This window comes from Anopheles gambiae, chromosome 2 (assembly GCF_943734735.2).
Source record: "Anopheles gambiae chromosome 2, idAnoGambNW_F1_1, whole genome shotgun sequence".
NCBI lineage: Eukaryota > Metazoa > Arthropoda > Insecta > Diptera > Culicidae > Anopheles > Anopheles gambiae.
Window position 1 is genome coordinate 5,430,803 of NC_064601.1, and position 14,696 is coordinate 5,445,498.

A 14,696-nucleotide genomic window follows, 5' to 3' on the forward strand; every position below is an offset into this window, starting at 1 on the left:
ATTCTCATGAAGATTCCCGGACTAATTTCCCTTCCGAAACTTCTTATTTCAATTCAAGAACTGATTCTCATTCCGGAGCTAATTCCAATTGTGGAGTCAATTCTGATTCTGTTACCGCAACAAATTGCGATTCTCAGGTCGATTCCGATTCCGAAGCCGATTCTGATTCCGGAACCTATTCCGATTCCAAACCAATTCCGATTTCGAATTCAACTCCGGAATCGGCTCCGGAGTCAATTCCGAAATCGGCCCAGAAATTGGTTCTAGAAACAGAATCGGGTAGGTCCGATTCCGAGCTCCCATCACTACCACACCCCCCCCCCCCTCCCCTCTCTCTCTCACGCTTTCTTTCGGTAAAAGCTTACTGGGAAGCCTTTCGCTGCCATCTTGCCAGTCTAAATGCGAAGCGATGAGAGTCGTTCATTTTAGGAATAAATGTTGTTGCGTTGCCTCAAAAGCTCTTTAAACTTTGTATCTAATTATAGTCGTATTGACCCCGTTTTTAAACTTTTGGTACTGCTGCGATCGATCGGTCGAGCTGAAGTTGTGTAATTGTTGTAGTGGGAAGAATCCAAAAATTAACTCCCTCCAATGGGGTTGGGGAGCCCTCGTCGTTGTACAAATCAAACTGGTAAAACTTCTTGGACATTTTCCTCGACATCTTTCCCCTCCCACACGCTGTGGGCGTGGAGGGGGGGGGGGGGGTACCACCATCCTGCTCGCCATTATTTTAAACAATTTATTACCAAATTTCAAATTTGGTGCTTCGTTTGGTAGATTTTGTCGCAATCATCTATCTTCCGGCGCGTTCCACGTTCGCCAATAAAACTGTCCATTTTATTAGCCCCCCTCCCGTCCCATCGGTGGAAAGGGGAAACGAACGCTTCGCTCGAACGTAGACTGCAGAGCACGGTGTTGTACACGAGATAGCGCGTTTCAACAGCTAAAACAATAAACAATCAGTTAGTAGTGGACCGACGATTAAAGCTACTTTCTCGATATATCTCTATCACCCACGACGACCGGTTCTTCGGAGTTCTTTTTGCAATAGCATACGTGAGAGTTTTATTTAAGCAAAAAAAACCACTATCTCCAAAATCCAAAGGCACTGATAGAGAAGAGTAGAACGAGCCTGTGTGTGTGTGTGTTGGCCCGCGTTGTTTTACCGTAATTTCACGCTTGTGCTGCACGCAACTACACAGCGACCGTCATCATCATCCCGTCGTCTCGTGCGTCTCCAACTTTGCGCTGTTTGTTTTGTTTTTGCCTTTATCTTACAATGATTGTCTTGTGTGTTCTGGCTGTCGTTTAAATATTACTATAAAATGCGTTCGTTTGTGCTCTCTGTGGGGCGGGTGTGTGTGTGTGTACATCGTGTGTGCACACAAGACTTCTACTACGTTTTAGTGTATAAAATGGTTCTCTCGTTCAAAATACAGTTTTTCAGTAAAATATGATTATCAAAAATAGCTAGACCTTTTGCGCTGTTTTGTAAAATATGTGTGCCTAGCATTTAAAAGCGCCCTACTAACACTACTCGCGAGATGAGGGGAGACAAGATGATGGCATCGTTCTGTGTATTACCATATATATTATGTGTGTATGTTGTCTTTCATCTAATCTTCTCTACAACACTCTGTACGCTCGGTGTGTATAAGGATATACGAGAGTTAATATCGTTGAATGTTTAAAAAAAATCAATGTTGTGCTTCTGTTCTACACGGTGCGTCCTCTCTCTCTCTCTCTATTTCTCTGAGAGTGCCTACTGGAATGATGAAAGCAGATTGCAGCGAACGGCACGATTGGGCCCTGGATCGTCCGTAATCAGCTGCACGCATGTAACTTCCCTTGGATAGACTCGGATAGTCGATTGACTGGAATTGGAAGGATTGTTTGCTGCGCCCGGGGGGGTGCAGCAATATTTTACCGATTACATTTGTCACACGTTTGCCGAAAATTGTTACAATATTATACTATATACGCTAATCGAGTTTTGTTTTCCCCGTTTGTAGCACACTACTAAACGATTTTGGACGCACCGCACTAGTATGATATGAAAGGAAAGCGCTTTCACATCGTCAATCCTTCCTTCGCTCGTTAAGAATAAGTGGAATAGCGTAGCGTGGTTTTCCAGAAAGAAGGGGAGAAAATTTTCAGCAGGAAGAAGGGGGAATTGGCAGGAAAACACTTCCTGCCCTATTACATTCTATAATTTATACGTTTATCACAAGAAACTCTCTATTATCTCGCACTTCTTTTTCTCGCTCTCTTTCTCGTCACGCGTTCTTATCAATTTAGCTCCTCGAAATAGCTTCTCTCTCTCTGTCCTTCTCTGTCGCACAAAAACTATGATCATACCAAAGAACGTTCTTGGCTTGTTACTGGTACTCAGAACGTAAAAATTTAGAATTCGATAGTGTAATAAATGCTGAATTTACGTTTTAGGATGTCTTTTTCTTTTGTTTCGTGGCAAGCACAACCATTTGGCAGTGCTTCCTCTCTCTCTCTTTCTCCTATCAAATATTTCGGGCCAAAATCGGGCACACTTTGCTCGTATACGCGTGTAGCAGTAGTAGTAGTTTAGTAGTAGTAGTACGCAGTGCATACAGCTCAACTCAAATACACGTGTACGACATATAAATAAAAGATCCACACTCAATGAATCAATCTCGCCAAACATCGATCGGTTGCGATCAATTCGAGTGTAGGATCGTGTTAAAAGTCACACTGTATTAAAAAAAAAGAGAAAAACACACCATACAATTCCATGACGATCATGCACGGTTAAAAGAACACGCGTTTTCATTATCCTACACACGCACCTTACAATATTATTCAATGCATTTTAAAATGGCGTTTAACACTGTCACAAAGGGACCCATCGTGATCGTCACTGTTGCCGCCGTCGTCGAGTCGGCGGATTTAAACGGAAATTTTGACATCCTGCTTCCCTATGGCATCACGACATCGTAGGAGCAAACCAAAAATTATGCCGGCTACATGCACACAAATAGACACACCTACACATTGTTTGCTTGCTTCTACACTTGCTTTTGTGTAAAGCCGAGTACGTACCAAAATCGGAAATCGAAAATCGCATCAATACGATTTCACGCATGGTGCTAGAGATTGCGTTTGTCTTGTGTTTGTGTTTTGCGTGCTAAAACCTACCACTAACGAGTGTGTCTCTATGCATATTGTGCCCCTATTGTATTGCCTCTTATTGTTTTGCTTTAAAAAAGAACTGCCGCTCTCTCTCTCTCTCTCGATTCGCTACCCTGTACTATTTATCATCATCGCGTTTTTACTTACACACTAAAAAGTAGACCTATCGGGAAAAGCCTAGAGCGTCAATCTAAATGTATGTATGCGGGGGGGTATTGTGTGTTGTAAAATTGTAGTAAAAAATCTATCAAAAAAAGAATCATCGAAATCGAATTATGAAGATCGTTCATTAGGCAAACAGAAGTTCTATCATCATCATCGTTACCAGCAGTCTATCTATATTGCGGTTTCTGTTTCTAGGAATGTGTTTCTTTTTTTTCTTCTTCTTTTCATACAGCGCACTGTAATCGTACTTGCGTAAAAAAATGGCTTTTACCTTGGGCGAGTTATCTGTTCTCACATAATTGGCTGCGGCACTCACTTATTGTCTTCGAAGCTTCGGAACCTTTCGTTATCTTGACTTTGCGTGTCTGTTACTACTTTGCTTCTTTTTAGGATTCGAGTTTTTTAACGATTGTCTTCGGACGCTTCTCTCTATCTCTTCTACTGCCCTGGGCTCATGCTTCTTCTGGTGTAAATCTATGCAAAAATTATCATCATTCGCTTGTGTTCGTATGCAGGATTAACAGCCCTCCTCTACTTTGTCTATTTCAGCGGCACACTAAAACAAGACAAAACAGAAAACCGTTACTATATCCTTTCCGCAGGCAAACATCGCTTCTTGCATTCAAAGACGGATGATGAACATCGAACGATTCCGGTTCCATCGAGACGACAGTCAAGCCATTAATCCTGCACTATCGGACGACGCTGAGTCTCTCGCTCTGGGTTGAAGTGCATTCCGGGAATAGGAAGCACCTGACTCTGTTTGTAGAGTTGCGTTTGAATGCGTTTCTGCGTCGGATAGATAATCTGCAAGAATGAATGAAGAAAAAAACAGATATGTAAATGGCAAAGAATTTATCAAACGGCAACACATAACACACGATAAGATAACATATTTTTGCTGAATTTTTGCACTGTCTATGCGGAAGTTTTGTTTATGGTGGTAGTGCTTATCATTCCATCCATGGGACGATCGTCTTGCGGGGTGGATTGATATATATATATACAAAAAAATGCCACCCGTCTGCCAACATGACTCATGCTGTGCACCTTTTTAATTAAATAACTTCTTGGAACGTGCTGGCGCAAGTCAAACGCTTCACACGTTAGTCATGGAGGAGGAAACATGAGGCAGCAACGCCAACCGGAAAGTGCTGATGGTACAACAAAGTCCAGCGCGAGCACTGCTGCGGGGGGCGGCTGGAGCGTTGTAGTTTCGCACGTAGAGCAATAAAACACTGACACGGGAAGCATTATCACAAAGCGGGGAAGGTTACCACAAATCTGCTATAGCTATAGATATACAGATTAGATAACCTATGGGGGGTTAGCGTTGCAACGCCGGCCCTGTCTGTCACCGCTGTTCCGATCGGAACGATGACGACAACGTGATTAAATGTCTACGATCACTTCTTACCGCAACGGTCCGACCGACTGATAAGGCGGTGGTGGATTGTGCGCGAGAGAAGAGTACGAAGAGCAATTCGATCCGATGCGCCTCTGCTAGCTAAGTCGAGGAAGTCGAAGTAAGCAAAACTGCTGATTACAAAGTACGTGCCACTTTGCGCGTCTCGTGATACGGATCAAGCCCGGTGGTGTTGGTGGTATGTTGGGTGGTACGGTACAAAAACATAAGCTGTGCAAATAAATAGAACGTTTATCAACAAACACGTGTCACTATTTCGCCGTTCACCGGTCGCAAGAAGTGGCAGTAGCACTAGCCACCGCGCCACAGCTCAAACGACGATGGCACGATCGTGTCTCCTAGACGCGCTCGCCTGGTGGAATTCCTTTTATGATAACGAACCATCTATTTGCTCAATATTTACAAACCGTTTCTGCCGCACATGATAAACAAAGCGTCACGGCGGTGGTTCGGGCCATTTTTTTTTATCGACACCCCGTACCCCGTACCCCGTCGCACCCAAAACCCATTATCTTGCCCCCATCACGGCTCTGTATCACGGCTGATTGATGTGCTGTGACATCTGATACTTGCTAATGTTTATTTAAAAACCCACTTCTCGAAGAAACAAACAAAGCATCACATGGAGAAGTGTTTATAGAGAGAGAGAGAGAGGAGAAAGGAGAGACAGAGAGAGAGGGAAATTAGAACAAAATAAAACAATACACGGTCACATTTCATAAGCAAGCATATGTTGGTGCAAGTAAAACAACCTTTTGCTTTTGTTGTTACCAGGGGGAAGAGTTGGGTGAGTTCCTCTCTCTCTCGTTTGCTGATGATAAAGAATTTTGCCCATGCTTCTTCTTCTCATCCATCTCGCAGATAGACCGAGGGCTTGACACCATCGTATATTTTTTCTCTGTTTGACACTTGTGGCGCATTAATTGCGATCGCTCGTGATTACAGATTAACCGTTTGGAGGCAATAATGATGCTGCCTGCTTGTGGCACGCGTTACTCTCTTCCCACAGCTGGCCGCCTAAGGCCAGTCCAAGGGTATTCCCTCCAGCAGGGGTCTCCTCACCACAGAACCGTTGTGTTGATGTGGTTGATGGATTGGAAAAAAGTAAATAATTGATAACTTCCCATATGACCTCCCTTCGGTCCGGGACGGAACGCACCAACCAGCAGCACATGCGCGCGCGCAAACGTTGGCATGAGAGATGCGACAACGGTGGGCGCAAACGGTAAGGTCTGTAGGCGTCAATTAAGACACGCTGGTGTGCTGGTTTGCTGACTGCTGGTACTGCCGAGCGAGTTCCGATGGAATTGGGTGGCAGGCAGGCAGAGTTTTGTCCACATCGTTATGCTGCTCTCAACTGGGTCACCAGCAAACGCACACAGAGACGCACGCCAGCACCACCCGATCAGTGTTTGTGTGTGCGTATTGGTGGAAGTTGTCCATATTCTCGAAACCGGGCACTCGAATGGGAACGATTCACACTCCATTCCCCTCTATCGTCGTTCCGCTCTCTCTCTCTCTTCCTCCTCACCACCATCATCCTTCGCTAAACGCAATCGAAGGTCTCTTTGTTTGCCCTTCGCCGTGCGGGGTTGAGGAGAAATCTTTTAATCGTAACAAATCATACCCAAGCGGCTGCGCTGCGACACAAAATGTTTGTAAACGCCACGCGGCCCGTGGTGGAGAATACATGCTAGTTGGGAATTGCTGGAACGTGAAGGCAGAGAACGAGAACGAATCGAACGTGTTGCGCAACTCGCAGTTTGGCCGATTTGCAAACAGCAAACGGTTTCGTTAATTACGCTTGATAAATCGTCCGGCTTTTGTACGAGAACGAATGAAGATATATGTAGGTACGCGACCTGGGCATGTTAATTAAAATGACATCTCGCTGGACTCGCAGTTGGCTCCATTTAAAGGTGATCACGTGTACGGTACATTGAAGAGGTGATCACTTGAAGGAGTTTTATGTATTTATTTAAATAAATTCCACCATCCGCTCGCGTCCACTATAACAGCAAATCATGCAAAATAATGGCAAGCATCTTTGCACTCAAAACCAGCGCTTAAAGGTAGCTACAAACGAGCCATGGACACGGACCACTCTTTGCCCTTTATCCTCTCCCCCTGACAGTGAGCTAACACCGCTACCCACATAAAAGAGATCAAGGGGCTACCACCACTTTCTCTTGCACATATTTCATTATCTCTCAGTACGAAGAGGAAGAAGAAGAAGAAGACGAATGACACGACACAGTGTCATAAAAGCTTGCGACACATGACGCAAAAACACACACACATACCGCGGCGATCGGCATATGCCATTTAAAAAACCAGTTTCAACCTAACCAACCATCGCTGGACCGCAAAATACAGCAAGGAAAAGGGAGACGGGAAAAGTGCAACCAAAACCCCAAAAAAGGCCACAAAATTGACCATTCGCGCATCGGATCGGAAGGAATTCTTCTCGCTGCAGCATCAAAACCAAAGATAGCGTACCAAAAAAAAACGATACTCAAGAAAATGGCGATCGGCGATCGATCAAACGATCGTAAAACATGTTCATCGCGGCTACCACGGACGTGAGGACGCCGCAGCCTCCGCACTCTCCGCCCAATCTCTGTATGCTGCCCCAGCCCAGCCCAGCCCAACCCAACGGAGGCTTAAACGGCCAGTAGCGGAGGCAAATTTATCGACTCTCTGTCGCTCCCCAAAAGCGGTAAAATAATCGACCCCCAGGGTTACACACCGAGCTGGTGGAGGTGGAGAAGAAAAAAGCAGGTCGTCGTTGCAGTACGTGTGTATGCAGATGGAGAAGCGAGTAGGGGGGAGGGGTCGCTTTGGACCACAAGAATCAGGTTTAAACTGGTCTCCCAGCCTCCACTGGACAACTGGTTGTGTGAGAGAGAGATAGAGCGATCTTGTAGCATCGACAGGGCTTCAGGAGCTTTATTCGCAAACCCCCTCTTGATTGACCATATTTTTTATGCAACGGTATGTGTGTGAGTACGTGAGAGACATGTATGCATATACACTTACACATGATCTTGTGCAAAGGTACGGGCGAACGCTTCAACCGAGCGATCGATTATTCAATTTGCCATCATGCATGCGATGCTGTGATGCCCTTCGGAATGGTCCCTACTTTTTTAAACGGCCGCTTAGCAACCGAGTTATTTGCTTTCCATATTAGCAGACGGACAGACAACGGCACACAGACACAGCGAACCAGATGCGAATTGGACGTATTAATTATATGTATCGAACAGCGGCAGCAGCAGATCGTAGCCGAACAACTTGAGCTACCCATCAAGTGACGAACCCAGCCACCCAGCTGTTATTGTTTAGAAGCCAATCTGGGGTGATTTATTTCGGAGATGAGAAACACAGGACAGGACAAAACACATGGTGGCAGCAGCAGTACGGTAGCGCATCGCCACAACAACGCCGCCGCCGCAGTAGCTTAGAGAAGAGCAAGTAATTGACTGGATCCGAATTTAAACCAATCCCAATTCTCTGCGTCTCGCTGCTGCTGCTGCTGCTGCTGCTGCTGCTACTGCCGGCCACAACAAGCGACCTCAGCCCGGACGGGAGCTGTGAAACAGAGAGTGGATACATAAATTCCTCCCAACAAACTGGGCAGCGCAAACGGAGTGGAGACCTAACAAGCGAACGACGAAACCCACGACGACGACGACTACGACCACGACGACGACGATGACCGAAGGGTCAATTCAATGTTAACCCATCTTCTCCATCTACCCGTGTGAGGGAGGGACGGGACCCTCCTACCCTATTATTTCATTCGATTGTTGCCGCTCAAACAGTGGTCTAGAACACCACCACACGGTCACACGGAGGGGGGGACATGGGGCAGAGAGGAAGCAGTCATTACGCGCGGTAAAACATAATAAGCCGCGACGGATTGGCACAATTGTGGACAGTTTAGAGCGAATGGCATCGACGTAACACACGCGGCCGCGTTTGCACGTGAGCCACGCGGCTCCGGCTCAAAATGAACGGGGGCTCAACATATAAGTGCACACACATACAGAGAGAGAGAGAGAGCGGGAGAGAAAAACGGCCACACCATGGGAAGTCACATTCCAAACCGATGACTTTCAAACTTCATGCCCAACAACACCCGTACACCATACACTTGACAGCGGCAGCCACGGACGACGACTCTCGTCCCCCTTTCCCTTCTCACACGCGCTTCAACAAAAATGCTCAAATGCTGGCCGTTCGAGGTAAGCCAATGCGGTTACTCTTGTCACGCCAGTCGGTACACACAGGTCGCGCCGGCAAGAGAAGCATAAAAACGGTGCGCGATCGCGCGCGCACTCACACACACACACACACACTGAAGCGCGTGTTTTAAAAAGCATGATCGATATGCGCTGCACAAATCTCACCAAAAAGAAGCAGGGAACCAAGCAAGCAGCAAGAAAATCGGAACACCAAGAAGCAGTGGAGTAGAAGAGAAAGACAACGATGACGGGAACTGGAGTTTGAGTCAACAAACGCACCAACACCGGCGGCGGCGGCACGAACACGATCGCGCGGGGGTACGAAGCGAACGAAGAAGCAACTGCGTCTAAATAAAAGAAAACGCATAAACCCCCACCAGCCCCGAAAAAGATTCCGGCCAGAGTTCTTTGCTCACCTCGCCAGTGGTAACGTACTCTTTCTCTTCGCCGCCTTCCTCCCCACATCTCATCCCGTCCCCGAAAAAACAACATACACATCATGTATCGATCGCTGTGTGATGCACACACACACACACCTCGCACCGTCCAAGATCCATGGGAACGAGCTGAGGTGGTTTTTCTTTTTTTTTTTTTTGTTCGTCGGTTCTCTCCACTCTTGCTTTTCTCTTCCCGGACTCGGGACCCGGTGCGGACGCGTTCGTGGCGATCGACAAGCCAGCGCCGATCGTTCGTGGCTCTTTTGTGATCCAGTTGCAGTGGCGGTCGTCTTCCTCTCTCTCTCTCTCTCTCTCTCTCTCTCTCTGTCCATACAGGTTCGCACCTTCCCAAACCCTTTCCCTGTTCCACCCCCCTCCGCAACACACAACCCCGCAACACACAACCCCGTGGAGTGTGCACGAGAAGGAAGGAAAAACGAACATAACAAGCTTGTATGGGCAATAATATGCCCCAGCCGTGAAGCGCACCAAACCAACGGCCACACTGCCCTCTGCTGCTGCTGCTGTTGCTGCCGGGCCCGGGGCCTATGCTCTCGGGAACGGGACGGGAAATGACGGCAACAGCGCATGCAAGATGAGCGCGCGTTCGTTGCGTCGTGAGCAGCGGCGGCGGTGGCGCAGACAGCCAGGCAGGGCATGAAGATCGTTTCGCTCTCCGAAAGGCTTTGGGCTGGCGGCTTTGGGGGGGTCGCACAGCAGGCACAAAAAAAAGCAGGCTGCCCCAGCGACATGAAATGCATCTTAACATCGGTCGTCGTCGTCGTCGTGGTCGTGGTTGTCGTTGTTGTCTCAGAAACAGGTTAAGGAGATGCGGCAAAACGGCGACAAACTCTGTCACTGTCTTTCGCTGTACTGTGGCAGGCGCAGCAGAGCAGTGTGTGTCCTCTGTTTTGCCCGTTCCCTTATCTTATCCCTTTTATTCGCTTCAAGTGATCGATTATCCACGTCCAGCGCTTCTTTCGCTATAGGGGTGTCTTCTCCAAATAGGTGCAAGGGATGCCATTATGCTTGCACTTCTCGGTCGATTGATTTGCTTTGCTTCTCTGTCCCCTCTTCCCCTCTTCTGTCGATATCTTATCGTTCCATTGAAGGATTACCTTCGATGCGATCGAGGCCCACTTGTACACGGCGATTAGACGATTTATTGCTGACAATTATCTACCTCCCACAGCACCAATCACCGCTTCGAGACGGTACCAAATGTCACGAGAAAGAATGTCGCCTCCGCTTCTCCTTGGCCAAATGGACACCAACAAAAAATGTGGACACGTTTGTATGATTCATTTCGTGCTTAAATTCCCCACGCCAAACATAATGAATCATGAATTCGGGACCTCACCATCGCCGTCGTCGTCGTCGTCGTCGCCGTGCTGCTTATGCATATTCAAAAACAAAACCGACTATCGAGCGGCGATCATCGTGCCGCGATGATCAACCGCGATCGAACGGACGGTGGCAGCAGTGTGGACCGGGGGGAAATGCGTTCAAAATTCGGCCCACCACTTCACCACCTGGGTCACGTCCGTGCCACCACGGAACACCGACCTGAGTTCGACGGATAGTGGGTGAAAAAGGAAATGCCAATAATTTAACCTCTCCATATCGTTTGCCGCACGGTGGGAAGCGCTTTCGGGAACTCGAAGTGCGCTTTCGCTTGCAGATATATACATAGGTATAAACGGTGCGGTTGCTTCACCCAGAACCATTTCCTGCATCTTGCCTTCCCGGCAAACAGCATCAGCAACAGCCTCAGATCAGAAGAGGCTTCAAAAAGGGGATGTGAGTGTGTGTGTGTGTGTGTTGTGTTAGTGGCTTTTGGTTCTTACCTGAATTCTGAGCTCTATCCTGGCACTGGCGGTAGCGTCGGGCAGCGGGGTCGAAGAGATCGAGAAAGACGATGGAACGGACAAAACGGCAGAAGATGTAGCGTGCGTGAGGTTCTTGTACGTGGTTCTTCCTTCTCCTTCTTCTCATGCTCTTCTCCGTCTCCGTCTTTCCGCTCCGTTGTGCTGGTGTTGAGGGATGCGGCGATGTGTTCGTTGCCGAGACGTCCGTTGCTGGTTACGAAGGAACCTGGGCGCGCGCGGGGGTGAATATCTTCGACACATCTTTTCATCCTCGCGAAATTGTACCCAGAGAGTGTGGTGCCTTCTTGTTGAGACTCTTGCGTTGTTGTTGTTGCTGTTGCTGTTGGTGGTGGTGCTTGATGATGTTCTCGGTTACCTTCCCGGATGGGGCTAGTATGACGATGATGCAGATATACGCTGCAGAGCAGGCTTAAGTTCAATGATTCATTCGGCATTTTTTCGCTCCTCTCCTTTATTCTACCTCACAAACCGTGGGTCGTTGCCGTGGTGGGGAGAGGCGCTAGCACGTGCAGCGTGGTGGTGGTGGAGAGGGAAAAGGGAAAAGGAAGTTTTAGCAAGGGGAGGAAAGGAAGCTTTGAATCTCTACCCAAAAGAAGCCTGGTTTTTTTTTGTGTAGATGATTCACGATCATCCAGTACCGGAGGCTTCTTCCGGAAGGTTTCGTCCGCCTGCGCTTAGACAATCTCCTTGCCCTCCACCTTTTGGGCGAGATCGCAGATAATCTCCTTGTAGATCAGCGGATCGATGTTCTTGCCGAGCTGGTACAGAATGAACCAATCGCCCATCTGGCACCGGGAAGCGATCAGCTCCACCTCGTCGTGCGCCGACAGCCGGGAGCGGGCGCGCAGCATCAGCAGCCGCAGTCTCGGCAGCATAATCACCGCAAAGCGGTACATCAGCGAGATGCCAGTCAGGATGGTGAGCAGGATGAACCAGAACCACAGGAACACGTAGATCTTCTCGTTCACGATGTTGAGCGGCAGCACGCACAGACCGTCGAACTTCTGCACACTGCCGGACGGACCGTACTTGTGGAAGGTGCACTTGGTCACCTTGGGGAAGACGCGCGCCATCGGGTCGCCGCGCTCCTCCGGCTCCATCTCGGTGAAGCGCACCACATCGCTACCGTACGTGGAGAACTCGCCGTCGAGGAAAAAGTCCATAAAGTAGATCTGGCCGAGCACGTTGACAAAGTTCAGCACCTCGCAGAAGAAGAACCGCATCGCGTAAAAGTTGTGCCCCTTGATGTTGTCCGCGAAGTAGTCGACCAGGATCTTCTTGCGCTCCTTCGCCTCCTCGTTCATGATCGGCATGTTGAGGTCGAGCACCAGCATCTTGATGCGGCCGCCCTCCCACGTCTTCCACAGGTAGCGGGGCACGTAGAACAGCATCGCCTGGAAGAACAGCACGAAGCAGACCCACTGGTAGTACTTGTGGTACTTCACCTCGTCGTGCCCGTCGACGTGGCTGGCCACACCCGGCTGCACGATGTCCTTCCCGGCGATGCCCGTCAGACGGTTCGGGATGGTGAACGTCGAGTAGATCCAGCAGTACGTGTCCATCACGTTCAGCGGGATCTCGTCCACGATGCAGTCGATCGGATCGCCGATGTACTGCCGCGAGGTGACCAGCAGCGAGAACGCGATCAGTATGATCACGGTCGCTTTGTAGTGCAGCCGGAAGATGTTGTTGTCGATGCACACCTGGTCTAGCTTCAGCAGACCCTTCACGGATCCGAACACATCAAACATGGTGCTGCTGTTTTACACACGCGTTTAGTTTACAAAATGTGAATCAAATCCGAAACACCACACAGCGCCCCAGCCAGCCACACTTTCTCGTCCGCAATCAGCAAATACGCGAAATCAGCGTAAACGACGACGACAACGACGCGACGCTTACGCTTTGCAAACACCACGCAGCACACACACAGACACACGCACACACACAGACACAGCCACGCGCACGCACTGGTGGAAAGTTCTTCGCGCTGGGCAAGCGAAGGGAATGGAATGGGGGTACGCTTTACGGCGAAGGTACGCTACCCTCTAACACACAATAGATCACAGCGTGCCCCTCGTGACACGCATCAAACAGCTATTTCCGCACACATACACACACATACACTCTCTCTCTTTCTCGTCCGTCGTTTGGTGCCGACGCTGAGCACTGTAAATAATCGCAGAGAAAAAAGAAAGAAAGAAACCAAAATCAACACACAAAGATGATGAAATAAATAACGCGTTGTTGCCAATGGTGACGACGACGACGCGTTAGACGGCTGATGGTGGTAGGTAGCAAGGCAACGAACTCTCTACGCCACTTTGCACTGTTACCACCGAACGAGGCAAATATCTTCGTTCAGCTACCTTCGAAGCACAAAAAGTGCTAAAACAAGCGAAAACGCAGAGTTCTTCACTGCAACAGTGTCCCCGTTTCTGTGAGGAGCACGCACAGCGACGCCTCTTACCTCTTCCGATGTCGTATAAAAAATGTCGTTAGGAATTCTCCAGCTGTCACTCCAGACCTGCTCTCGGGGCCCGTTGAACAAGGCGAGGGTTTTTGACGTTCGAATATTGCTGCATCTCGCTCATTTTCTCTACTGGTTCTTTGTAAGCCTCCCTTCCTGGCTTCATCTGATCAAACAACTAGTGGTGAGAACTCGGAATCGGACTTACCCGATTCCGATTCCATGTTTGGAATCAATTCCGAAGCCGATTCTGATGATCGAAACGATTCCGATTTCGGGGTCGATTCCGGAGTTGACGAAATCAGTCCGGGAATCTCAATGAGAAAGGATCTATTACAAGTAAATTTTGATTTTTTGCGGTTATCAATACTTAGCATCATTGGGCCCAAACGCCTATTATGGCGATGCCGAAACTGACTCCGTTTTGGTAGCCGATTCGATTTTTGGAGCCAATTCCGATCCGAGAGCCGATTTCGATTCCGGATCCGAGGCGAACGCACTTTTGAAGTCATCCCACAATTCACCCATCTTGGGTCAAAGGTCAGCAACGTCAATAGCATGGTAGCTGAGCTACGCGCAAGGATCCCTACCCGCAAATTTCCGTTAAATGCCTTCTAATCACCTTGTAATCGCCGGCGAATTGAAGGCGATCAGCAGTGCATTTAGCAGTAATTAAATGCCTTTGAAATATGTCAAAGAAAAATTTCGCTTTTAATTTGAAATTTGAAATTGCAACTGTCAAAAGAAAACCTTACAAGCGTCTTCAGCACTGCGCTGTTGTAGTGTTCCCAGATATGTGCGTGAGATTCGATAGCACGATTTACGTGTTATGTTCTCTTGCGTTAAGCTCTGAGCTATTTCACTTTATTAAATATGGTCTGCATTATTCGGTTG

The 14,696-nt window shown here is 48.4% G+C and overlaps 1 protein-coding gene across 3 annotated transcripts; it reads right to left on the minus strand.

Annotated features, from left to right (window-relative positions):
* Positions 1 to 1,036: 1,036 nt before the first annotated feature.
* LOC4577244 (innexin inx2) lies at positions 1,037 to 13,876 on the minus strand. Of its 3 annotated transcripts, none has more exons than XM_001238516.3 (3): positions 13,803 to 13,876; positions 11,291 to 13,501; positions 1,037 to 4,137 (listed from the first exon to the last, which is right to left on the minus strand). In XM_001238516.3, the coding sequence occupies exon 2, from the start codon at positions 13,081 to 13,083 to the stop codon at positions 12,007 to 12,009; it is 1,077 nt and encodes a 358-aa protein (XP_001238517.2). In that variant the 5' UTR covers positions 13,084 to 13,501; positions 13,803 to 13,876; the 3' UTR covers positions 1,037 to 4,137; positions 11,291 to 12,006. The 3 variants fall into 3 exon arrangements, with proteins under 3 accessions (XP_001238517.2, XP_003435851.1, XP_061502861.1); XM_003435803.2 differs by having other exon boundaries at positions 13,702 to 13,835; XM_061646877.1 differs by having other exon boundaries at positions 11,291 to 13,824.
* Positions 13,877 to 14,696: the final 820 nt, after the last annotated feature.

Coding starts and splice junctions, on each gene's coding strand:
- LOC4577244 (XM_001238516.3), bottom strand. CDS start 13,083: ATGTTTGATGTGTTCGGATCCGTGAAGGGTCTGCTGAAGCTAGACCAG.